Source organism: Cetorhinus maximus, chromosome 5 (genome assembly GCF_964194155.1).
Source record: "Cetorhinus maximus chromosome 5, sCetMax3.hap1.1, whole genome shotgun sequence".
Taxonomy (NCBI): Eukaryota; Metazoa; Chordata; class Chondrichthyes; order Lamniformes; family Cetorhinidae; genus Cetorhinus; species Cetorhinus maximus.
In genome coordinates, this window is record NC_135883.1 from 78,220,460 (window position 1) to 78,246,503 (window position 26,044).

General features: G+C 46.0%; 1 protein-coding gene across 1 annotated transcript in view; it reads left to right on the plus strand.

The window, feature by feature from the left end:
* Nucleotides 1-482: 482 nt before the first annotated feature.
* LOC144680746 (adhesion G protein-coupled receptor F5-like) overlaps nucleotides 483-26,044 on the plus strand; it is a 59,123-nt gene continuing 33,561 nt past the window's right edge. The window contains exons 1-3 of the mRNA XM_078542082.1: nucleotides 483-568; nucleotides 7,920-8,026; nucleotides 15,502-15,557. Coding sequence (XP_078398208.1) covers nucleotides 8,021-8,026; nucleotides 15,502-15,557 — 62 coding nt within the window. The 5' untranslated portion in view covers nucleotides 483-568; nucleotides 7,920-8,020. The remainder of the gene's footprint in view (nucleotides 569-7,919; nucleotides 8,027-15,501; nucleotides 15,558-26,044) is intronic.

A 26,044-nucleotide genomic window follows, 5' to 3' on the forward strand; every position in this document is an offset into this window, starting at 1 on the left:
TGCCTTTTGAGAAATATTTTGCTATTCCATTCTTATGACCAAATTGAATAACCTCACACTTTCCCACATTACACTCCATCTGCCATCTTGTTGCCCATTCACTTAGCCTGTCTATGGCCGGAATTTTCCGCTCCTGCCCATGGTGGGTGGGAGCGGAAAACATTGCAAGAAGAAAGAATTACGTTTTATATCAGAGGGAAAGCAAGTTCCTATTGCCCACTCTAGACTTCAATGGCAGAGCACATTTCCTAACATGCAATGTCAGGAAGACTATTTGAATACTCTTAAATGTGCTGAATACTCATTATGAAGCCTGCTTGCCGGTATCATTCCCCCACACTGGATCAATAGGGAACGTCGATGCCTAATTAGGCCGATGTGTTTCACAATGGTATATAAACAACGTGCACATGGCAACCAGCATTTCACTCGTGCCTGCGAGGTTTGTTCACATACCTTTGATCACGCAGTGCACACAGCACCTCAGATTCAGTGCCAGGCTTTGCAGGCGGCACCACATTGTTCTGAGGTGGGTATCACAGGCAAGGTTCTACCTACCAGACCAATGGTAAGTTGGGGTATGATGGAAGGGGCCAAGGGCAAGGCCTCCGCCAGAGGGTTTGGGGGGGGCTGGGGGGGCTGCGGAGGGAATAGTGATCAGAGCTATGGGAATGGGGCCACAAGGCAAGGCCTCCATTTTGCAATAGTGGCAAAGTTTCAACTCAGGAGCGTGACATGAGGGATTTGGCGAGGAGGCATCGCTTGGCCAGAATGGGGAAGAGCCTGTTACAGAGCGACATAAGTGGCTTGAGGATCATGGAGTGAAAATCACTTCAGTTTACATGGCTGACCTTGCAAAGACTGTCCCTGTCCCTGCCCAGGTAGGGTGAGGGAATGTCGGTCCAGGCCAGTAGTGCCCAGAATGTTGTGTACAGGGAGTGGTCGTGACAACTTGCGCCTCTGTCCAGGAGCGTTTCTGGCATTATACTGGACTGCATGCTTGACAAATCTACTGGAATTTTTCGAGGATAGAACTAGCAGAGTTGATGAGGGGGAGCCAGTGGATGTGGCTTATTTGGACTTTCAGAAGGCTTTCGACAAAGTCCCGCATAAGAGATTGGCGTGTAAAATTAAAGCGCATGGGACTGGGGGTAGTGTACCGAGATGGATAGAAAACTGGTTGGCAGACAGGAAACAAAGAGTAGGAATAAACGGGTCTTTTTCCTAATGGCAGGCAGTGACTAGTGTGGTACCGCAGGGATCGGTGCTGAGACCCCAGCTATTCACAATATATATTAATGATTTAGATGAAGGAATTAAATGTAATATCTCCAAATTTGCAGATGACACAAAGCTGGGTGGGAGGGTAAGCTGTGAGGAGGATGCAGAGATGCTTCAGTGTGATTTGGACAAGCTGAGTGAGTGGGCAAATGCATGGCAGATGCAGTATAATGTGAATAAATGTGAGGTTATCCACTTTGGTAGCAAAAACAGGAAGGCAGATTATTATTTGAATGGCTATAAATTGAGAGAGGGGAATGTGCAATGAGACCTGGGTGTCCTTGTACACCAGTCGCTGAAGGTAAGCATGCAGGTGCAGCAGGCAATAAAGAAAGTATGTTGGCCTTCATAGCTAGAGGATTCGAGTACAGGAACAGGGATGTCTTGCTGCAATTGCACAGGGCCTTGGTGAGACCACACCTGGAATATTGTGTGCAGTTGGTCTCCTTATCTGAGGAAGGATGTACTTGCTATAGAGGGAGTGCAGCGAAGGTTTACCCGACTGATTCCTGGGATGGCGGGACTGACATATGAGGAGAGATTGAGTTGATTAGGATTATATTCACTGGAGTTCAGAAGAATGAGGGGGGATCTCATAGAAACCTATAAAATTCTAACAGGGCTAGACAGGGTAGTTGCAGGAAGGATGTTCCCAATGGTGGGGGAGTCCAGAACCAGGGGTCACAGTCTGAGGGTATGGGGTAGACCATTTAGGACTGAGATGAGGGGAAATCTTTTCACCCAGAGAGTGGTGAGCCTGTGGAATTCGTTACCACAGAATGTAGTTGAGACCAAAGCATTATATGTTTTCATGAAGGAGTTAGATATAGCTCTTGGGGCGAAAGGGTTCAAAAGGTACGGGGGAGAAACCGGGAGCAGACTATTGAGTTAGATGATCAGCCATGATCATAATGAGTGGTGGAGCAGGCTCGAAGGACCGAATGGCCTTCCCTGCTCCTAGTTTCTATGTTTCTATGGTGTACCCAAAGTCAGGGGAGGCATCTTCAGCCTATAGATGGAGAAAAGGGGCATTGGAGGGTTCCGAGGAAGGGTATGCTATATACCTCACTGGTCAGGAAGCTTCAAGAGGGGAAGTGGTAAGGTCCACACAGGGCATGGGCACATACATATCCAAAGATTTAGGAGGCAACACAGGGATTTCCAACACAAGCACAAAGGGTTCAAGGATTGGAGGGGGAGGATTGAGAATCCTTGGATGTAGGGAAACCCCCGGAAAATTGAGCTCCTCCAAGCCGAAGGGAGGGATTTGCACAGCCACAGAGGGAGGGTTCAAGCTGGTCTGGGAGTGAGAACTCAGCACCAGCATCTTCCAACCTGAACCAATGGCACAACACAACATTAAAAAGAGGTGAGACTTTGCTGGTGAGGGCTCTCAGGGCCGATTGGAGGACTGGCGCTCTGCACTGGGGGGCTCATTGAAGGGGCACCCAACTGAAGTGTGTTTTGCCAGATGAGGGGAGATGCACACCAGTGACATGTTAGTCACTTTTCAGTGGCAGTGCAGGGAATCAGGAGAGTTAAACACTGGGGAGCATTCACGCAAGACAAATCCCCATTCCTAGCACTAATAGATCTCTTTGTATTAACCCCTTGTTCCAAATATTGAAATTCATCAGAGCGATAGCCAAGTGCGGGGCTATTGGGTGATTGGACAAGCTGGTGATATGTCTTAAACACAGGAGTTTAGGATATAGTCGCTGGCAGCTGACCAGATGAGAAGCCTCCATCAAATAATCACACTTCCTTTCTAAACATTTGCTCTTTTGTGTTTTACAAAGAGTCTAGTCTGAGAGTGCAGTGAATGAGGATCCCAGCGACAGGCCTGAAAGCTGCACGTCCAAGTGCCTGGCCTAAGCGATGTCACGGCAGTGGCTTATTTTATATTTTCCAAGAAAACCTTGAGAACCCCGCGAGTTTCCTCGTAAATGAGGCCGGAGATGCGTTTAATGCCTCCACGACGAGCGAGGTGGCGAATGGCAGGTTTAGTGATTCCCTGGATATTATCTCGAAGGACTTTCCGGTGCCGTTTCGCACCCCCTTTACCGAGACCTTTCCCGCCTTTGCCTCTACCAGACATCACACCCGGAGATAAAATCTTGTAATCAGCAGTGGCTAATGTAGGAGAGGTGGGGGGCTGAGTAGAATCACCTTGAAAAGTACCAGCTGGCTAACATCTCAGTGGCAATTAGTTGCCAACACTGAATCCAAGCCCTTAAAGCAATAGTCACTCACTAGCCATCAACAGAAATAGAACCTTTGGAGGCTCATGCTCATTCATGACACTTTCTGATTGATGCTGCAGAGAGGAGGCTTTCAGCAAGATGGAGGCTGGAATTATTGCTGCCTGCATCATTGTGTACCGGCAGCAGAGAAGGCGAAGAAGATTGTGATGGAGGCGCCAGGCTCATCAAGGGGAGGAGTTTCACCCTCATGAGCAAGGGGTAGCAGGGCCCCCTCTGGACGCAAAGGATGAGGCTAGCAGAAACATCATGCGTAGGCGGCTTTCAAGACAAAGGGTGTACAGAAGACGCATGTCTTTTCTGCCAATGAGCAACAGGCAGTGTCATCGGTGTCTCTGCATGTCCAGGAATCTGGTGGCACGCATCTGTCACATTCTCCAGGATTTGACACCACGGGGACTGGGAGGACATCCTTTGCCAGCAGCTCTGAAAGTCACCACTGCTCTTAACTTCTACACAACTGGCTCTTTCCAGAGCTCCACTGGGGACCTCTGCGGAATCTCAAGCTTCCATGCACAGGTGCATACAGGTGATAACAGACACCCTTTTTGCCAAGGCCCACAATGAAGTTAAGTTCACTAGAGAACAAGCCAGCCAAGACGCCAGAGCAATGGGCTTTGCTGCTATTTCTGCTTTCCCGCAAGTGCAGGGTGCCATCGGCTGTACTCTTGTGGCTATAAAAGCTCCTTGGCAACAGGCACTCCAACAGGACAGGCTTCCACTCGATCAATGTCCAGCTGCTCTGCGACCACAAGAAACAAATCCTGCAGGTTTGCGCCAGACGCCCAGGAAGCTGTCACAACGCCTACATCTTGAGCAGGTCGTAGATCCCGGACACCTTCGAAGGACTACACAGGGTCCAGGGCTGGCTCCTTTGTGACAAAGGGTACCTGCAAAGGACATGGCTGATGACGTCTGGGCAGCAGTCGCAAAATCCAGGTGAGAGGAGGTACAACGAAGCTCATACCGCTACCCGAACATTGGTGGAGTAGACCATTCGCATGTTAAAGATAGCATTCTGACGCCAAGACAGATCTGGCCAAGCACTCCAGTGCACTCCTCAGAGGATCTCATGGATCATCCCAGCTTGCTGCCTGCAGCACAACCTGTTGCTGCAAAGGGGCGAGAAGTTGCCAGATGCCAGCATGGAGGAGCTGCACGTTTCCTCTGATGAGAAGGACATCAAAAGGGATGAGGGCGATGAGGTTGAGGAAGCCAAGGCTGCAGGGAAAGGGGCCACACGAGGCAAGCATGCATGTGAGGCCCTCATAGCCACCATATTTCACGAGGAGGATGACAAGCAGCGTTTAGTCTCCTCTTAGACAAGTGCCCTCCATTATGGGCCTAAATGAGCAGCAGCGAGTCTATCCCCCTCATTTCAACCAGCCACTTCAATTGGAAAGTAACCACTTAAACATCAGGCTCACATTGTCCTGATGCTTTGAAGGTTGATGAGGCCTCAGGAGCATGCGTCTTTTCTGAAATAAGGTCCTAACTGGAGGGGGGCACTCTGGCATCAGACGTCAAATGGTGCTGCTTCTGCACGCGTCTCTCCAGCATCCCACTCACTACGGCAGCCTAATAAAGGCAGGAACTCGTCTACAACCCTCAGTGCGCATGTAGCTGTATGCCCTCAGTCTGACAGAGCTCCTCAAGGAGATCCACCTCCAGCAATGGGGCAATGCTTTATGATTCACCTTGATGGTGATACTGAGAGGGGACACTTGGGCCAAAGCAGCTGAGGATGTTATGCAGTCCTCATGCATTTTGAGATGACTTAGCACTCTGTGTCATCTTCAACTCCATAACGTTGACATCTGGCACTCTGTGGGCCTACATTTAGCGTGACCTTTCCATATTGATTGACCACCTGAGGATAACTATGTTCACACACTCCCTGGGCACAAATTAAAATGCCTCCAGTTGAACACAGACAGTCTCCCCTAATGGCCAGCCCTGGCCCTTGCAACCTCAATACAGCAACAACACTATGGAGACCTCACGGTGAGGCTTGGTTCACATCAGTGAGCACACTTCAGATTCATTCCATTCTGCCTCCAAGGTCATTGCTACCCTCTACATTGTCTTGCCATCAAGGTCACATATGCGCATTGAGTGCATGCTCAAAGGCTCCATTGACTACAACATATCATCGCTTGGAGTTATCATCACTGACCTCGGCAATTGTTTAGGCGAGAGGATGTTATGCACAAAGTCTGGCACAGCGCTGCTCCCGTAGATTGTGACGAGAGCCTTGTGGGTGTTATGCAGGCAACTACAATGTGCAAAAAGTGGGTCACAATCTGATGAGAACAGCACACAATCTAGTCCACAGCAAGAGGAGGCAGGGACATCAGGGATCACTGGCATTCGGAGGACTGTTGGAGGCCAAGATTCTGCAGAGTCTGAGTCAGAGGACGAGCATCCAGACTCGGTCCTGTCTCAGTTGGTGAAGCTGCAGCGACAATCACAGGAACATCATGAAGGGGTGCCAGCTGCATTCCTCAGGTATCAACCCACAATGGAGGAGTCCGTCCATGTTCAGTCTGAGGTCATAGCACCGGCATGCCAACATACCAAGGTCAACACTGGTAGTATGGCAGCAGCCATGGAGACCTTGGTCCAGAACATAGGTCTTGCACTGTGGCAGGAGCTGCACTTCATCGGTATAGGCATTGGTGACATCCATCAGTGGCTACACAAGAGTGGGGCACAGCACCTCAATCTCACTCCAGCTACACCTTCTCCTCAACAAGTCAGCCAGGGGCCCTTGAGCACCCATAAGGATGAGGACCAGTAGCTGGATACCCCTGAGCCATCCACCCAGGTGACACTGGGAATGTCTAGCCGATCTAAAACTCCTCTTCCTGTGACCCCCATCAGCTTCAGCTCCACAGGGCAAAGAGGGTGCACCTGCCCCACAGCAGGAGACCCAAAGCAGGCCAGGACCCTTCAGGCCTTGGCCCTCCAGAGGACGCCCACCAACAGGTTGTAGCAGTCAGCAGGCTGCCTCCAACTCTGTCGTGGATGGTGGGAAAGCACGATGACATAGCGGTAGGGTTAGGAAGACAAAACTATATTAAGATCACATCGGTGGCACGGGCGTTAAACACATGCATATCATTTTCACAAATATAAATAGAATTGCAGCCATTTCAAATGTCCTCTTGTGTATGTCTCCTCTTTATGTTCAGTTGTGTTTTTGCCAATCATGTGTGACACCATGGTCCCTCCCCCTACTTATCACAGATGTCACTCTCATGTGCCTCTTGGTCAAGGTTGTGTGTTTCCAACTGACCACAGTGTGTGCCACTTCACATATTGTTTCCGGTATCAGTTATGCCTCATCCTTAAAGTTAAGTGTACTTGTGAAAGGAAGCTCATTCTCTTTTTTTGATGGGTCATGCAATGTTAGATCTTGGCCGTGTAAGATTGAAGCTGAGGTACCTGTTCAGCCGTCTCCTCAGCATTATTTAAAGGTGAAAGTTTGGTGTGCAATGAAAGATGTTTAGATGCATGGAGAAGGTTCATATATACTGCAGCTCTATGTTCTTTCTGTCATCCAGCCACACAAGAGTGGGGCGCAGCGGAACGGATGAGATCATTCACCCTCTTTCTACACTGAATGGCTGACCTCCTCTGTGCAGTGTTGGCCTTGTTTATGGAGGTGCAGGCAAGAAAATTTGCCGTATTTATTTATAGCTAGGCTGTTCAGCAGGGGGTCAGCATTCAGAGTGGCTAGAACCAGTTAAAGCTAACATGCGCTGATTAAAGGAGAGGGGTATTGTGGCTGGAGCAGATGCTCCATGTAGGAAGTGCATCTAACCTGTGAAACATTGAGTAATGGCACATAATGGGAGCAAATGGGATCCAAGGTTTTGAGAGGCTACCCTAGAGGTCTTGGTGGAGGGAGTGGAAAGGAGGAAAGATGTCCTCTATCCAAACCAGGGTGGGAAGCCAAGCAGGTACACATTCACAGCCTGCCTGCTCCTTCCAGTGACCGTTTACAGCAAACGTGCTAATGCCCTCACCAATATGGTGCCTGGCATAACTCACCCCGAAAGTGTGCGCACAAGCTGCAGGTACCATTTTGGAGATCTAAGGGCACTGGTAGCACCCAAACGCTCGGTGCAAATGATCCCAATTTCACACCAAGCTGGTGTTATAAACTAGATTGATTCTTTTAAATTCATAAATTGATAATTCTAGTTTAGTTAATCTGTGAAAGGTTCAGTTTTTTAAAAAATTCCATCCATAATTCTTTGTGGGGTATTGGGTAATAGAATAACCATAATTCATTAGTAACACAAAGTGCCTTAAAGCAAACAATTGCACAACCTCTATATTTGAAATAATAAAAAATATTTTTTTTTGCAGTAAGGGAGAACCATGCATTCAGAGTCTTAGGACTGATCTTTACAGATGAACTTAAAGATGCTTCCTCAGCCTTGTATAAAAATCTCTCAAAGACATTTCAGATGTTGGTATGTAACTGAATGAATAATATTATAAAATGAAAAAGTGTTTTTTTTTTCAACTGTCTGCTATTGTTGGTGAATCTTGCCTTTCAGGAGTGTATAACAGAAATTCTGTTCTAAGACCTTGCTGATGCATTAAAGTAAAACCATTAATCGAGATCTCAAAAGTTTCAAAAGGCAATTAAATGGGGAAACGTAATCCTGTCACTGTGCAGTATGTGATCCTTTAGGTTAAAGTAAAAATTAGTTCAGTATCTTGCCTTGGACACAAAGTTTCAGTTCCTGGGGGCAGGATTTTCTAGTCCTGTCCGCCGTGGGACCAGAAAATCCCACCCGAAGTCAACGGACCTTTTTCTGATCCATCAAGTTTTCCATCCCGCAGACGACGATTCCCATGGCGGGCGGGATCAGAAAATCCCAGCCTGGGTGAAAACCTTTTTGAACAAAGCATCTTGAGGGAATCAGTCCGTTCATTAATTTACTGTGCTCTTATAGCTGCTTTCATGTTATTTTCCTATTATGAAAGTTTCCTTATGCCTTCCTATTTTAAATGTTACCATGAAGCATGTTACAGTAAGTGATGCTTCTGGCGCAAAGCATGCAAAATACGGATTTACGGAGATATTTTAATAACATATAAATAAAGCAATGTTGGGCAGAATTTTCCTTTCCCGCCAATGGTGGGAATTGTGGTGGGTAGGGCCAAAATTTGGCGTGATGGCAAAAGTCTGTTTGCAGGAAATTAGTTTGGAATTTTGTTCTCCCGGCGGGCTAAAAACGGCTTGAGTTTCCTGCTGATCTACGTCCGGAACCACATTTGCAATCATTCACTCTTTAAAAGGCCAACTCGCTGGAATTATGTTCCCCCTCCAAATGAAGTGCCCCACCAGTGGATTATTAGAACAGTCTGTTTCCCAACTGTGTATAACTGGTGCTTACCTGGCGAGCTTCACTACACCTTGAGGTGTGCAGGCATTGCTTTCGTCTGCCTTTAAGAGCGGTGCTGTGAGATTTCAGGTGTTTGTATCACAAGTTGTGTCAAGGCTGGACAGGGGAGGCAGGCTTCCGGGGGAAGGGTAGGGCGGGGTGGGGGGAGTGTGTCCAGGGAACGTGGGGATGGCCAGGCAAGGGTAAGGAGTGTCTTAGAGGTTGGGGTCATTTATGTCAACAGTGGGGTCCTAGCAGGAGATCTCAGGGTACTGGTGATAGGAGGGAGCAGTGACAGTCAGAGGGGTATGTGGGACGCGATAGGATGGGAGGTCCGAGGTGAGAGTCTGGTAGGGAAAGGTCTCATCGGGTTGGTCATGGAGGGGGACAAGACAGGTGGCTCAGATGATAATGGAGTCAGGTCCAGGGCAGGCTGGGATCTGTCCGCCCCGTCACTAACTCATGGGATCGAAAGTCTAGGCGCCATATTTATACAGTGCCCATGCACACATTCACTACCTGCAGCCTAGGATTTGTTGTGGCAAAGACAAGAGCAGCCCTGATAAGATCCAAACCGTCTGCCCCAAAGTTCAGAGACAGCTCCTTGGAGATACTTCTCCTGGCAGCCCTCGACAAGCGGGAGGTCCTCTATCCCAGAGATGGCAGCAGGAGGTCCACCAACCACACCACGCTGGCTTGGGTCACACCAAATGCCTCCATGGAATTAGGCTCACCTCCTCAGCTTCTGGGTCTTCATGGGGCCATGCTGGCCCATGTCCCTCAGGGCGAAGTTCTTCCCTTTGCCCTGGCAGACAGTATTGGGCCCTTCTCTTCCTCAGTTGCATCAAAGCCATAAAGAAGGCAGCCTTGCCAGCTTCTTGTGTCTGTGGAAAAATAGATGAGGGATATGATTGCAGCTTACCCTGTAATGATCACCTCCCATCACCAAGCTAGGGAGTTGTTGTGAAGCCCTTGGGCTGCCCCCATTCCAAATATTCCATCCTCAGGTCATCCCTTGCAGCTGAAGCACATTCTAAAGGATCACAGGTAGCTGAACTTTCCCCCAGCAACCCCCCCATCACAGTCCCAGGCATGACAGCGCATTTGCAAGGGGGGTTGAATCGGGATGAGTACAGCCATGTGCTATCAGCCTCAGTCAGGGCACTGTCAGGCTGCCTCCTTTGGAGCAGACTAGAGCCCAGCCTTAATGACTGCAATCATTGCTCCATGTAAACCCTGAACCTCCCAACTGCAATGTGTAGTGTTGTCTGGACCGTGTTACATATATACTGTAGCCAAGGACCCTTAATAGTTTGATCATTCTGACCTTTTTAATTCCTCTGTGATGAACAAATGATCAATCATACCAAATCTACATTTGCCCCAAGCCCTAATAGATTATTGCAAGAATGCATACCACGAGTTAAAGTGCCCAAATCCTTCGATTGGCATTTGAGTCTTCCTAACATTTCTCAGCTGAGCCTTACCTTCCACTTCCTGAACTGGTAATTATTAGGATGCCCCTTCAATTGGCCCAAAAATGCAGTAGTCAACTCCTCCCACATGCCATCAGACCCCTCCCCTAGTGATTTTTTCCAAGGTTATTTTCAACTGCATCATTCCATCAGCTGTTGAGATGGTGCTGCCCCAATTCTTTTTCAAGGCCAGCATCCAACCTTCTTCCCTGCTGAACCACTTTCTGTGGATGTCCCCATGCCCTTTGTCAACATCACCCCTCCCCATCTTGAGGCCCTTTGCACAGTGACCTACTGGGGCCCCGAGCCCTACACCCACCATGAGACCATCGACTACCCCCCTCTTACTTATCAATTCCCCAGTTACAGACAGCAGATGCCCCTCCTGATGGTGATAATACCACCTGCTGCCAAGCCACCAACACCCAGGACCCAAATGTGTGAGGGAATGGTCACATCCTTCACCCATGCTGTACACGACTGACACAGCACAAACAGGCCCTCCCCCTCCCTGGATCTGTACTAAGACATGCATACCAGGCATATCCCCGTAGCATGGTCTGCATTGCCCCGGGGCTGCCTTTAAATTCTGGCCCCACCACTGTGCTCTGCAATACCTCAGGACTGTCTTTAAATTCTGATCACAACACTGTGCTTCACTCTACCCCAAGACTGGCTCACACTTCTCCCCCGTCTTCCTTTTGTTATGTCAAGAAGACATGAAAAGAAATAAAAAACTGTATGTATCAAAACTTTATTCTTTTCTTGCTATTTTAAAATTGACTTCTGTGGAGCCACAAAAATGACTGCTACAGGTCACAAGGCTCACAAGATTGGCCATCAGTTCTGGAAGGTTCCTACAGAGACTACAAGAGCAAAAGAGTTCCACTTCCATCCTTGTGGAACCTCACACCCCATTATAAGGCCACATTATAATCACAAACCTCGATGACTATTAGACGAACTGACTCCCCCAGTCAGGCCAATAACAAAGAAGAGATGTCGAAACTCGTTATACGTGAAGAACTGTTAACAGCCACCTTTCTGCTCCTAAGGCAAACAATAGATTTTAGCTAGGAGCACAGAAACTGCTGGCGAGGCTGCAATTAACTCATTAATGGACCACATCACATGACCCCATGCTTTTAGCCTTTTGGATAATTTTAATATGACATTTCTAGCCTCACAGCTCAGACTTCTGCTTTAACACCAGCTGGAAAGAACTCCAGCAGCTCCCAAATGGCCAAGCAGCCGGCCCAATCTCTCAACTCCTCAAAGCCAGCTTGATTTTTAAAGTCTCTGATCAATGCCTGCCGAGCAGTCTAAGCTCAGAAAGCCTACCATGTTACATCAACATTTGTTTCAAGGGTTTTTGTATTGCTGTCTATGACAAGGAACTCACCTAGACTGAAGCTGTCACAAAGGAATCACCCACTGAACTTCGACTTCTCAGGCTTTGGAAATCACATGAACTAATATTAATTTTGGTGGTTCTTCTACTGTTGTTGCTCATATTATAAATCTTCCTCTTTTCTATCCCCCCTTACTGAATGTGTGTGTGTGTGTGTGTGTGTGTGTGATTACTGTCAGGTTTGGGTGTGGGTTACCTTTCATGCTGACCTGCTCGTGACCATGTGTATGGTTGAACATTATCCCTTTCTTCGTTCCCATTCTCCACCTGCATAATGCAGAGAAATGGACCTAGTTTGCACTTGGTGACTGTTGTTTATACATAAATGATACAGCAAATTTACACAGGGGCAGCTGGGTTGTTAAACTAAAATATTCAAAAGTCATTGTCCGAGACCTGCTGCTGTATTGTAGGCTACACTAAAACAGTAGCTCGCTGTCTGCCTCATCATTGACATGCTTTGCACAGGGTGAAGTTCCAATTGAGATACAAACTAATCTCACCACAGAAAGTCAGGTATTGTCTATTCCAGTCTACTTAACCTTTTAACAATGTGATAAATGTTAATTACTGCCAATCAACATCTCTGATGCAGAGAATTAACTATTGTGTGGAATATTATTGTTGAATGATGTGCCTGCATGTCACTTAATTTAAAGGTGCTCAGCAGAGCAAGGGTTAACTTGGGACTGGGGAATAGCACAACCTGTGGTATGATGTATAGAGTCACATGGTAATAGACTCTGAGAGGGCAGCCTAGAAAGAACCTTCTGGAACCAGCCTGCATGGAGACAATAGCTCCATGCAAGGCTATACCTTGGATCTGCAAATAGTTAGAGGTTAACAATAAAGGACTCATGTTTAGAAGTTGAGGAATCCACCAGAGTGAGTGGAAGTCCAATTGCATGACCCCTGAATGATGCAGACCAAAAAACTGATTAGATCACAAGACAGGTGAGCAATGCTACAACAAATTGCAAGACCACCAAATGATGCAGAGTTAAAAAGACAAAAAAACTGATCAGATCACAAAGATGGGTGAGCAAAAATACAAAAATTGTAAGACCCTGGGTGACACAGTGTGAAGGATACTGAAGTTCATGAGATGGTGAGTAAAAATTATAAAAGGTACTTACATTGTAGACTAGGTGGCAACCCCAAAGACTCAGTAGATTAGAGAAGCTGGAACACAGCTGCAAGAAAAAAAAACCCAAAGGTTTAAAAGAAGCCTGTAAAAATCAGCTGGCACAGTCAAAAGTTTAAGAATCTGCAGAGTTAAAAAAAGAGAAAAGTCCCTGCAATTCTGCTGCTGTTCTGAAGATTTTTAAAAAGGCAAACAAAGATTTTTTTTTAAGTGGCCACCATCTACACAGAGCCCTCCAAAAGTGTGGGAAACTCACAGCACAGAACCAGTAAGATGCAGTGATAGCCAAAGTGAAAAAAATGGCTACTGCACTTGAAAATCTTACAGCAGTAACAAAAGTTAAAGCAGTGACTACAAGAAAAGACAACGGCCATGGACAGCAAATTAGAAGAGCCAAAAACATTTCTGCTATAGAGATGACAACTCTGCCGAGGACAAGAGATCCCAGAGAGAGAGGGCAACTCCGCCAAGGGCAACAAAAGACCTAGGATGGAAGACAACAAAAGACCCGAGAAGGAGGGCACCAAATAATGCCAGATAGAGGACAACAAAAGACCCCAGAGAGAGGGCAACAGAAGACCCCAGATGGTGAGGTCACTCAAAAGAAGCAAAATGTGCAAAAAGTAAATGAAGTTGCTCGACAGGAAAATATACGCATCAGAGCTGAACAGGAAGATTTAAAGCACAAGATTCAAACTGAATCTATACCTTGGAAACGCATGATAAACTGAAGTGCTCAATAGGCTGAGCTGTTCAAGATCTGAAAAGTCAAATTTCAGAGAAAACATAAAGATATTGGGAGGAGATAGTGACCTTAATTCCACAGTTGGCAAGTCAAAGCAGGAGTTGGGAAAACTCAACCAGACAAAACAGCAGGCAGAACAGGCATGCAAAGAGGTTGCGACCCAGAAAACGAAAATTTGAGTCCACCCTAGGAATTAACGGAATGCGCATTCCTCTTAGAAGGAACGGAACAAACCCACAGTGTTTGAAAAAAAGCAAATGAGTTGTTAACAAAGAGAAACACAATGCGAAGGAGTGCAAACAGCTAAACAAATGGAGATAGCTAAATGCCAGAAACACAGGGCAGAATTTTACGAGTTGGCGAGCGGGGGTGGGGCCCGCTCGCCGACACGTAAAATGACGCGGGATGATGTCGGAGGCCATTGACAGGTCCAATTAAGTAATTAAAGGACCTGCCCGTCCAACCTTAAGGTTGGTGGGCAGGCCAGGAGCCCAGGCGGGAACTAGAAAATAACATGAAACCTCATCCACAGGCGGGATGAGGTTTCATGTAGGCTTTAAAAAAATTAAATAAAGGATTTGTGAAAATTTTGAACATGTTCCAACTCATGTGACATTGTCACATGAGAGGACATGTAAGGGAAATTTTATTTTTCTATTTTTGTCTTTTTCACATTTAGAGCTGATCTCCCTGAGGCAGCACTTAGCCTCAGGGAGATGAGTGCACTCCTTCGTGCGCATGCACGAAAGAGCGCACTCTCAATTTTGGGATTCCCCCCCCAACGCCCCCACAGGGAGTGCATAGCGCTTCCGTGCAGACGTCACACTGGGCAGGCCTTAATTGGTCTGCCCACATAAAATGGCGGCGCGCCTCCAATTGGGGGCGCCGATCGGAAGCGTGCCCATATGCGCCCGCCCATCAACCTCCCCCCCCCCCCAACGGAGGGAAAATTCAGCCCATAGAGTACTATTACCAATCCTCCAAATGTTTCAGACCGAGATGTGGAGGATCCGTTTAGCCTTAAGATCTTCTGAATTTATAAATTCAGAGACTTGAGCTGGGGGAGCAGGGATAGCAAGTAATGAATATATCACAAATAATTATACTTCATTGAAAAGGAAAGTTTTCTTTGGAGAAGGGGGATGTTTTATGATGTACCTGCATGCCACTGTAATGTAAAGGTGCTAAGCAGAGCAAGGGTTAATGTAGGGCTGGAGAATGGCATCAACCATGGTACGATGTATAGAGTCACATGGTAATAGACAGTGAGAGAACAGTCTAGAAAGAATCCTCTGGAATCAGCCTACATGGAGACACAGCTCCATGCATGACGATATCTTGGATCTGTAAATAATTAAAGGTTAACAATAAAGGATTCATGTTTAAATATACAAGACTCAAGATCTCATTACTGAGACATCTAAATAACCCATATTACAACATTTACTACTTAAGGTTTTAATGTTTGATTAAGATTTTTAAAATGTGAAGTTTTATTTTCACTCGTTGCAGATGTCTAATATCTCTCACTGAACTGTTAGCAAATCACACCATCAGCAAATTAAAAGCTTAAATATGACGGGCAAATCTAATTAGCTTGATGTCATTAGATATCCTGCCATAACAAACTTTGTGTCACTATACTGGAGAGTAATATGAAAGTATTTCATTTTTATAGATATATTCCTGTGAAATTAAAATTGTTTGTCACCCTTTTGCTGTTTACACATTTATTTTTAGAATGTCATCTTTCTAATCTACTTCTACCTATTTCTCTAGTTGGAAGATGCCTACGAACTTGTGCAACCTGCTGTTACAAAAGTTCTAGGATTCACGTAAGTGAGACAATTGGAGGAGACTTTTCCATAGTCACATTTTATTCTTAAGGTCTAATGTCAAAACATAGGGCAGAATTTTGCTCTTGTCGGGCGGGCTCGGCGGGGGCAGTTGGGAAGATGACTGCCATCCGCGATCAAGGCTGGAAAACGATTTCACGCTGGTGGGCCAATTAAGGCCCGCCAAGCGTGAAACGCGAGCGGCAGCACTCAGTGGGGGCGGGGGTAGGGGTGGCATTGTGTGAGCGGGGCAAGTGCGAACTTTGCACATGAGCGTGAATGCACGTTTGATAATCTCCCTGAGGCACTGAACTGCCTCAGAGAAATGAAGAGTGTTAAAAAAAATTAATAAAGAAATGAAAAATGTAATAAAACATGTCCCCTCATGTGACTCTGTCACACGTTAGACTCTGTCACTTGAGAAGGGACATTTTATTAATTAAATTTTTAATTTGTAATTTTATTTTTATTTGCTTTAGGACACCTCAACCCCTCCATGCATGAAGTTTCCTAAAACGTTCAAAGGCCACTAGGCCTTTTCGCCTGCCCGCCAACCATAAGGTTGGATGGGCAGAGAAAAATTTTGCTCAATTATCTTTTCAATGGCCTAACAGGCCTTTTAATTGTTAGCGGGCGCGCTGCCGACTCCGGCGTGCGCCCACCGATCAAAATACTGCGCAACTGAACATTGACATCAGGACGTTCGCCCGACATCAGCCTGCGTCATTTTACACTCCAGCGGATCGGGCACATGCTTGCCCGCCAAGCTAAAAATTTTGCCCATAAAGAATCTAATGTATAAATAGAAGCTGGAAAGTGTACACATGAAGGACACGTAGTAATAAGTTTTCCTTATTATTGCCATTTCCTGGGCCCCAAATACCTGCTCTGCAATTATAAGAACACAATTTTAAAGTGGCTCACTTTGTAAAAATTGACAGGGGTACTGCGATGCTACTTCTAGGAGGGGGACACATTCCCTCCCCACCAACCCATAACCTGGGCAGTTTTGGCAGTGTTTTTGACTTCCCCACTCCTTGAGCATGCAAGTCATAAAAGCTCCTCAAATCCCACAAATTTGAGGGTGGGGAGGGAGGGAGCAGTGACCAAGGTCCAAGATGGCTGCACTTTGCCACAAATGGTGAAGTGTGCTTCCCTGCAGATCAATATGGCCACAGTCTGCAGTAGATTATGATTTAGCAGTCCTGAATAGGAGTTCATTTTTAAATTCTTTCATTGCATGTCAGTGTCATTGACAAGGCCAGCATTTGTTGCCCATTCCTAATTGTGCTTGAGAAGGTGGTGGTGAGCCGCCTTCTTGAACTGCTTCAACATTTGGTGTTGGTACACCTGCAGCGCTGTCAGGAAGTGAGTTCCAGAATTTTTATTCAGCTGAAGTGAAGGAATGGTGTTTGTGGTTCCAAGTTAGGATAATGTGTGGTTTAAAGGGGAGCTTGCAGTTGGTGTGTCTGCTACTCTTGTCCTGCTGAATGGTAGATGTCTTTGGTTTGAAAGGTGCTGTTGAAGAATGCTTGGCATGTTGCTGTAGTGCATCTTGTATGTGCATCCAGGCAAGTGGGGAGTATTCCATCACACCCCTGACTTGTGTCCTGTAGATGGCAGACAGACTTTGGGGAGTCAGGAGGTGAGTTACTCACTGGAGAATTCCTAGCCCCTGACCTTGCTCTTGTAACCACAGTATTTTTTTTTGGCCCATCAATTAAAGTACTGGTCAGTGGTAGACCCCAGGATGTTGATGGTGAGGGATTCATCAATGATAATACCATTGAATGTCAAGGATGGGTGATTAGATTTTCTCCTTTTGGAGAATGTCATTGCCTGGCAATTGTGTGGCATGAATGTTACTTGCTATTTATCAGCCTAAGCCTGCACGTTACCTAGGTCTTGCTGCATATGGGATACAGATAGCTATATGAAGTGTAGGGTGGGATTTTCTGGCCCCGCCACTGGTGGATGGGATTGGAAAATCCTGGCCGTAGTATGGAGCCACCAAGTATGCTCATATCTATCAGGTGGCACATTAACGTGTTAGAATAGGATGTAACTATGTTTAAGAAATTTTACATTAATTGTCTTGGAAAGAAAAGAAAGAAATTGCAGTTATATAGCATCTTCTATGTGTTACTGTGTTGGACACAGTTGGAGTTTATTGCATCATGGGATCGAAGGAGTGGATGCCATATTTAAATGGCATCCACATACACATTCACTCTCTGCAGCCCAGGACTTGTTGTGGCAAAGACATGAATAGCTCTGAGAAGATCTAAACCATCTTTCCCAAAGTTCAGTGACAGATCCTTGGAGAGACTCCTCCTGGCATCCAGGACCGGCGAGAGGCTCTCTATCCCAAAGATGGCAGCAGGAGGTCCACCAACCACACTACGCCAGCTTGGAAGGTCGCCAGAGAGGTCAGTGCCTGTGGACCTCAGAAGAGGACCGCCCAGCAGCGCCATAAAAGGTTGAATGATCTTGTCTGCTCTACCAGGGTAAGTCAACCTTCTCCGCACTCCCAAGCCACACTTGCATCAGGCCTTCGCAGGGTTACAGTCCACAGGGGTCTCACACACTACCAGTAAAATGAACATCACCCAATGATTGTCTCACAGACACCTTAACATCATCATCTCCTGTAATATCCTGCATGAGTCTTCAGCCCTAACTGGGGATCACTCAGTACACACAACAGGCATGCATGCTTATGGTCTTCTCTTTCATCTGTGGTACTCACAGTTTATCCATCTGTCTCAATGCAGTACAAGGTCACCCACAACAACAGGGAGAGATCTCAGACCGGAGGGGGGATGCCGGGTTGAGACCACTCACCCCCTTCGAGAAGCAGGCAGAAAAGCTGGCTGGCAAGGACAGAGACTACTCCTGCACCGAAGATGAGATCGGCGTCTCTCAACAAGCCAGTAAGGGCCCATGCAGTAGTCAACATGCCACCTGAGGACACTGTAAGGGCTCTTTAATGTAGGTGACTGTTTAGCCAATCAATGATTATCTGCCCTCTATTACAGCCACCAGCAAGAAAAGTTGGAGGGACACCACCAGCCAGCCCATCAGCCCCAGCCCCCAGATCACCTCGGATAAGGATCCAGAGGAAGCATCCGAGGAAGACCCGTCATTGCGTTCACCTGCATCCTCCAACAATGCAGAGGCACACACCGCAGTGGGACCTAGTTCTAGAGCAGGGTCGGGGTTAGTATCTGGAGAGTACAGCACCAAAATGGCTCCACAGAAGGCAGAGGCAGTGACAGCCAACACCTCTGACATCTGAGGATGGCTGGAGGCCAGGACCCTGCTGAGTCTGAGTCTGATGATGAGCCTCTAGAATCGGCCTTCAGAGAAATGTTAGAGCTCCAAAGATAGGCAGGGGGAACATCAGGCAGGGTTGTCAGGGGCTGTCACCAGATTAAAACGAAGAAGGAGGAATCCATCCACATTCTGGCTGATGTTGTGGCTCCGGCATGCAAGCTCATCGAGGTCACCTTTGGATGGGCGGAGCCCACCATGGAGTCCCTGGTCTAGCAGTTTCTGCTGGATATGTGCTCAGACCCGCACACCATTGCTGTAGCTTTGAGTGGGAATACAAATCTAAGAACAAATCTAAGAGTGAACCAGCAGATAAGGCTAGAGGTTACAAAAATAATAAAAGGGAAAAATTAAAGTCTCTCTATCTGAATGCGCATAACATTCGAAACAAAACAAATGAACTAATAGAAATAAATAAGTAGAACCTGATGGCCATTACAGAGACATGGCTGCATGATGACATAGATTGAGAGCTGAATATTGAAGGGTACATGACATTTAGGAAGGACAGGAAGCTAGGAAAAGATGGTGGCTCTGTTAATAAATGATGTATTCATACAATAGAGAGGGATGACCTAAATTCAAGAAACCAGATTGTAGAAGCAGTTAGGGTAGAGATGAGAAATAAAAAAGGCAAAAAGTCACTAATGGGACTGGTGTACAAGCTGCCTTAACAGTATCCACATGGTAGGAAAGAGTATAAAGGAAGAAAGGTACGGTGATTATAATGGGGGATTTTAATCTACATATGGTCTGGAAAAATCAGACGTGCAAAGCTAGCCTAGACGAGGAGTTCATACAATGTTTTCTGGATAGTTTCTTAGAACAGCATGCTCTGAAACCAACCAGAGAGCAGGCTATACTAGACCTGGTATTGTGAAACAAGGTAGGATTAATTAATGACCTCATAGAGAAGGGACCCCTAGGTACCAGCGATTATGATATGATTGAATTTTACATTCAATTTGAGGGAGAGTAGAGTGGGTCCAAGGCTAGTATTTTAAACTTAAATAAGGGCAAATATGAGGGCATAAAAGTAGAACTAGCTAAAGTGAATTGGCGAATTAGGTTAAGGGATAGGTCAATACAGATGCAGTGGCAGATATTGAAAGGGATATTTCAGAATATACAGAATAGATAATTTCTAATGAGAAAGAAAAATTCCAAGATGAGGGCCCACCATCTATTTAAAAGGTTAAAGATAGTATCAAATGTAAAGAAAAAGCATATAATTGTGTCAAGATTGGTGGCAGATCAGAAGATTAGACAGGATATAAAAAACACAAAGAATAACTAAAAGATTAATAAGGAGGGAACATCAGAGTACGAGAGAAAGCTAGAAGCTAGCTAGAAATATAAAAACAGATACTAAGAGTTTCTATAGATATTTAAAAAAGAATAGAGTTAACAAAATGAGCATTGGTCCTATAGAAAGTGACTCTGGGAACTAATAATGGAAAATAAAGAGGCAGACGAATTGAAGAAGTATTTTGCATTGGTCTTCACTATAGAGGATACAAGTAACAGAAATAGCTGTAATTCAGGAAATAGAAGGAAGGGAGGAATTCAAGAAAATTACAATCATTAGGAAAGTAGTACTAAGCAAACCATTGGAGTTGCAGGTTGGCAAGTCCCTGGGTCCTGATGAACTTCATCCTAGGGTCTTAAAATAAGTGGCTAGTGAGATAGTTGTTGTGTTGGTTTTAATTTTACAAAATCCATTACATTTGGGAAGGTTCTATTAGATTGTTAAATAGTGAATGTAACTCCTTTATTCCAAAAGGGAGGGAGATGAAAAGCAGAAAAGTACAGGCCAGTTAGCTTAACATCTGTCAGAGGAAAAATGTAGAAGCTTTTATTAAAGAAGTTAGCAGGGCACTTTTATAAATTCAAAGTAATCAGGCAGAGTCAACATGGTTTAGTGAAAGGGAAATCATGTTTGACTAATTTATTGGAGTTCTTTGAAGAAGTAACTTGTGTTGTGGATAAAGGGGAAGTGGTTGATGTGCTATATTAGATTTCCAGAAGGTATTTGTTAAGGTGCCATATCAAGGTTATTGTAGAAAATAAAAGCTAATGGTGTAAGGGGCAGCATATTTGCATGGATAGAAGATTGGCTAGCTAACAGGAAACAGAGTAGGCATAAATTGGTCATTTTTTTGGTTGGCAAGATGTAACAAGTAGTATACCACAGGCGTCAGTGCTGGGTTCACAGCTTCTTACAATTTATATAAATGACTTAAATGTAGGGCCGAAGGTATGGTTACTAAATTTGCTCATGATACAAAGACAGGTAGGAAGTAAATTGTGAAGAAGACATAAGGAGGCTACAAAGGGATATAGATAGGTTAAGTGAGTGGGCAAATATCTGGCAAATGGAGTATAATGTGGGAAAATGTGAAATTGTCCATTTTCTCAGGATGAATAAAAAAGAAGCATAGTATCTAAATGGTGGGAGATTGCAGAGCTCTGAGATACAGAGAGATCTGAGTGTCCTAATGCATTAATCACAAAATGTCAGTATGCAGGTACAGCAGGTAATTAGGAAAGCTAATAAAATGTTATTGTTTATTACAAGGGGAATTGAATGCGAAAGTAGAGAGGTTATGCTTCAGTTATACAGGGCATTGGGAAGACTACATCTGGAGGATGCATTAGAAGCAATTCAGTGAAGGTTTACTAGACTAATACCTGGAATGGATGGGTTGTCATAAGAGAAAAGGTTGGGCAGGCTAGGCTTGTATCTGCTGGAGTTTAGAAGAGTAAGAAGTGCCTTGATTTAAACATCTAGGATCCTGGGGACTCTTGGTAGGGTGGATGTGGAAAGGATGTTTCCTCTTGTGGGAGAATTTAGAACTAAGGGTCACTGTTGAAAAATAAGGGCTCATTCGTTTAAGACAGAGATAAGGAAAATTTTTTCTCTCAAAGGTTCGTGAATCTTTGAAACTCTCTTCCTCAAAAGACGGTGGAAGCAGTCTCTTTGAAAACTTTTAAGGCAAAGCTAGATAGGTTCTTAATAAGCAAGGGGGTGAAAGGTTATCGGGGGTAGATGGGAATGTGGAGTTGAGGTTACAGTCAGATCAGCCATGATGTTATTGAATGGTGGAGCAGGCTCGAAGGATCGCGTGGCCTACTCCTGCTCCTAATCGGTATGCTTGTATGTCTGTTCATATGAGATCCATCAATGCCTAGGCAAGAGGGAGGTGGGGCACCTCAATCACCCTCCAGGTGCCCCTTCTCCTCAAGGAACCAGGGAGGGGCCTTCAGTCACCCATAGGGGGGAAGAGCACCAGCCAGACACCCCTTGGCCCTCCACACAGGACACTCCAAGGTTGTCAGGCTGCTCCAAATCCCCTCTGCCTATAACCCCATCCACTCCACAGGTCAGATCAAGGACAGTGCACCTGGCCCAGAGCAGGAGACCCGTAGCAGGCCGGAGCCTTCCAGGCCTCAGGCTTCCATGGAAGCACACCAACCTAAATTTAGAAAACAGGGCATAGCAGTCACCAGTCTGCCTCCACCTCTGCTGCAGCTTTCGGGGTGCACCTAGACGTAGAGGTAAGGTAAGAAAAATTAAGAAGTACTGAGAGCACAATGGGTGTTTGCTCACCGTATGCACTTTGCACGTTTGTAAATATATTTTGCTTTCTGCCTCCAAGTCTCAGCTAGTGAATGGCTCTTCCATGTGATGCAATGTTCCGAGGTCATACAAGTGTAACAGATGCTCCCTCCTCAAGTATCTCCCACTGTGTCCCTCAGGTTTATGGTGTCGCTCAATCTCAGCACAGTCAGTCACCTTTATGTCCACAGAAGTGATATGAACAAAGCCAGTTCCTTTATGAACATGGTGGTTGGACAAGTCATATGTAAAACTAGCATCAGAGGATCACATCATGTGGCCTCATGAGTATCAATTTTGGAAAGTTTTAATGATCCAGGTGCTGCTGAACTGAAGTCTGTTCTCTGTGGATGTTCTAGGTTTTAAACATGACCGACCTTGGAATCATTCCAACCAAGTGCACTTTCCAATGGTCTCCATGTAATTACTGTCAGGTTTGGGTATGGGTTGCAATTTAAGTAATTGTCGGGGCACCTTAGCCTTTCATGCTGGCCTGCACCTTTAACTTGTGACCATGTTTATGGCTAAACATTGCCCCTATATTAGTTCCCACTCTCTGCCTGCATGCTGAGGAGCAATAGACCTCATTTGCACATCCCAAAATTGCACTAAGTGCGGTAGTGGACAGGTAGAATGGCGTTGTACCCACTAGCTGCAGTGGCGGGTTTTCACGCCGTATCATCCCAAACCCACCACATTAGTTATGCATTCCCAGGAAACACGCCATTTTGATGGCAGGCGGGCTCTCATTCACCCATATCACCACCTCACTGCTTCATCATGCCGGGTGCCATATTTAAAGTCCAGCCGTGCACACCCATCTCAGTGCTTCCAGCCCATGACTACTGCAGGGAAGATGTCCACGAAAGGCAAAAAGACTGCAGCCCCCATGTTTAGTGACACATCATTGGAACTCATTTTGGATGCAGTGGAAGCCTGCCATGATGTCCTCTACGCCCGCTCTGACCGCAGAATGGACAGGGGTGTGACCAACCAGGCTTGGGAGGTGGTGGCAGTGGTGACCAATGCCAATGCTTCACAGAAGAGGTTGACCATCCAATGCCGATAGAGGATGAATGATCTCATCTGTGCAGCCAGGGTATGGAAACCATCTCATCACTCTAAACTCACACAAGCCCAGCACACATTCACTGGCATTTCACTCACTGCCAGCTCAAGGGACATCACCACCCATTTTCACACACATGCCCTCACATGTCCATCTGGCCTCATCTCTTCTGAGTACTGCCTCCTCAGCCCTCACCATCTTGAGGCCACTTGCAAAGATCAACATGCCTCCTCAGCCCTCACCATCTTGAGGCCACTTGCAAAGATCAACATGTTCCCCCACACACCCTGTAATACCCCCCTTCTCCATTACAATTTTGGCGGGCTGGCCTAATAATGATATGCAGATGTATTACAATGAGGTTTCCGACGTCCGATGACGGGAAACGTGGCTTGCCATTAGCGGGCTGAGCGGACAATCGCAAACTGGTTTCACACTGTCATGAAACCGATCGTGTCATACTATCCACTTATGCCAGCAAACACGCCTGACACTGGTGGACATGGAAAATCCCGGCTGGTGACTGATGAAATGTCTGCTCGTTGGCCACGACTATGCGATGTTATAAGTGTGTGTCTAGGCTCATGCTGCCGGCCTATTGCATGTGAGCATGCTAGTTCGCACCTGAAGATCTGGCTCATGTGGCTGGACATAATCCCTGTGCTAGCTCTCAGAAGGGCAATCGGCATGGTTCTCTGATCATGACAGTGCCTTCAGAATCCTAAGCTTCCTCGTATATATTTCAATCTGCTAGAGTAAAAATGTGGAGGAGTGTAATGGGATGAGTGTGAAGCTCCTGCACATCTGCTCTGTGGCCTTTAGTATAAACAAAGTTACTAAATAATCCTTAAATGCTGTGTTGAGACTGACTGGGCCACATCACTCCCAGATGCCATGGCAATGCACAACATGAATTTGGGAAGCTCCCACTGAAGCACTGTCTGTACATACAAAGATAACCTGACTCACTGGCACACATTGATGTGTAGAGTGACAGGTAACAACATCCTAAAGAGCGATTTCATCCAGGATGAGGCCTGCGCATTATTCATGTATGAGAGATGGCCTTTGGAGAGATGCCGCAGTCCGGGTTTAGATCAATCCTCAGACAGTCAAGCAATAACCAGTGATTGATGATTGTCCTCCTTGAGGTGCCTTGCAGTACTCCAGGCATACTGCCATGAGTGCATTAACATTTGTAGCCCTTTTCCTGCCTCTTGAAGGTTGCCATAGGCGGTGAAATGTTGATGGGATTCCTGAAATGTCTGCATCATGGCTGCTTACTTCAGATTGAGTGATAATGGAACTCTTATCCCATTACAGAATAGCCACATGCTCCATAGGCTGCCTAGCCTTCCAAGGATGAGGCCATCATTACGCATGATTGCGACTATTCATTCTGAGATTGATGTCCTTCATGGAGATATTGAGGATAACAAAGACGTTGTTAATATCTACCCTGTATTTAAGGAACAGGTGAAATGCACTCATGTGAGCTAGCCTTCTTCATTGCGTCATTATAAGGATCTCACAGGCGCGTCTGCCACTTCTGGCCATTGCAATGGCCTCTTCCTGTGGGGTGTCATCATCCTTGCCCTCTTCAATGTCATTCCTTTTGGCATTCTTTCATTGGAGCTGTGCAGTTCCTCCATTTCGCTATCTGGCAACTAATCCCCCTTTTGGAGAGCCAGGTTGTGTAAGGCGCTGCAAACCACGATGATGCAGGACACCCTCTGGGAAGCGTACTGGAGAGCACCACCTGATTGGTCCAGACATCTGAAATACATCTTCAATATTCCAATGATCTGCTCAATCAAAGCATGTTGCAGAATGAGCCCCATTGTACCTGAAGCACTCTGAAGCATTCTGTGGCCGCTGAACGGGTGTTATTAGCTACATCTTTTGCGGGTTGCCTTTGTCACTGATAAGCCAACCCAGAATGCGCTGAGGGCCCTCAAAGATCTATGGTACCTGAGAGTGACTGAAGATTTAAGAGTTGTGCAAGCTTCCAGGGTACCTCACCATACCTGCATAACCTGCTTTCAGTGATCACAGATCAGCTGCACATTGAGTGGGTAGAAGCGTTTTCTATTTATAAATCTTATTGGCTGTTGCCAGGGAGCTCTTAAGGCCACATGTGTGTAGCTGATAGCACTCTGTACTTTTGGGAAGCTGGTGATCATTGCAAATCCCATTGCTCTGGCAGCTTGGCTGGCTTCATCCAAGGGGAACTGGACGTGGCTGTATGCCTTATTGAAAAGGACATTGGTGACCTCCCTTATGCATTTATGAGTGAAGGATTGTGATAGAGGTCCACAGTGAAGTCCTGGAACAAGCCACTTGCAAAAAAGCTGAGACCCTAGCAGTGGCCCAATTTTGCTCTAGTCCTTGCCAGCTGTATTACAGTGAGGTCTGAGGCCCAATATCAAGGGTGTCTCAGACTTCACCAAAAATGTTCATTCTTCA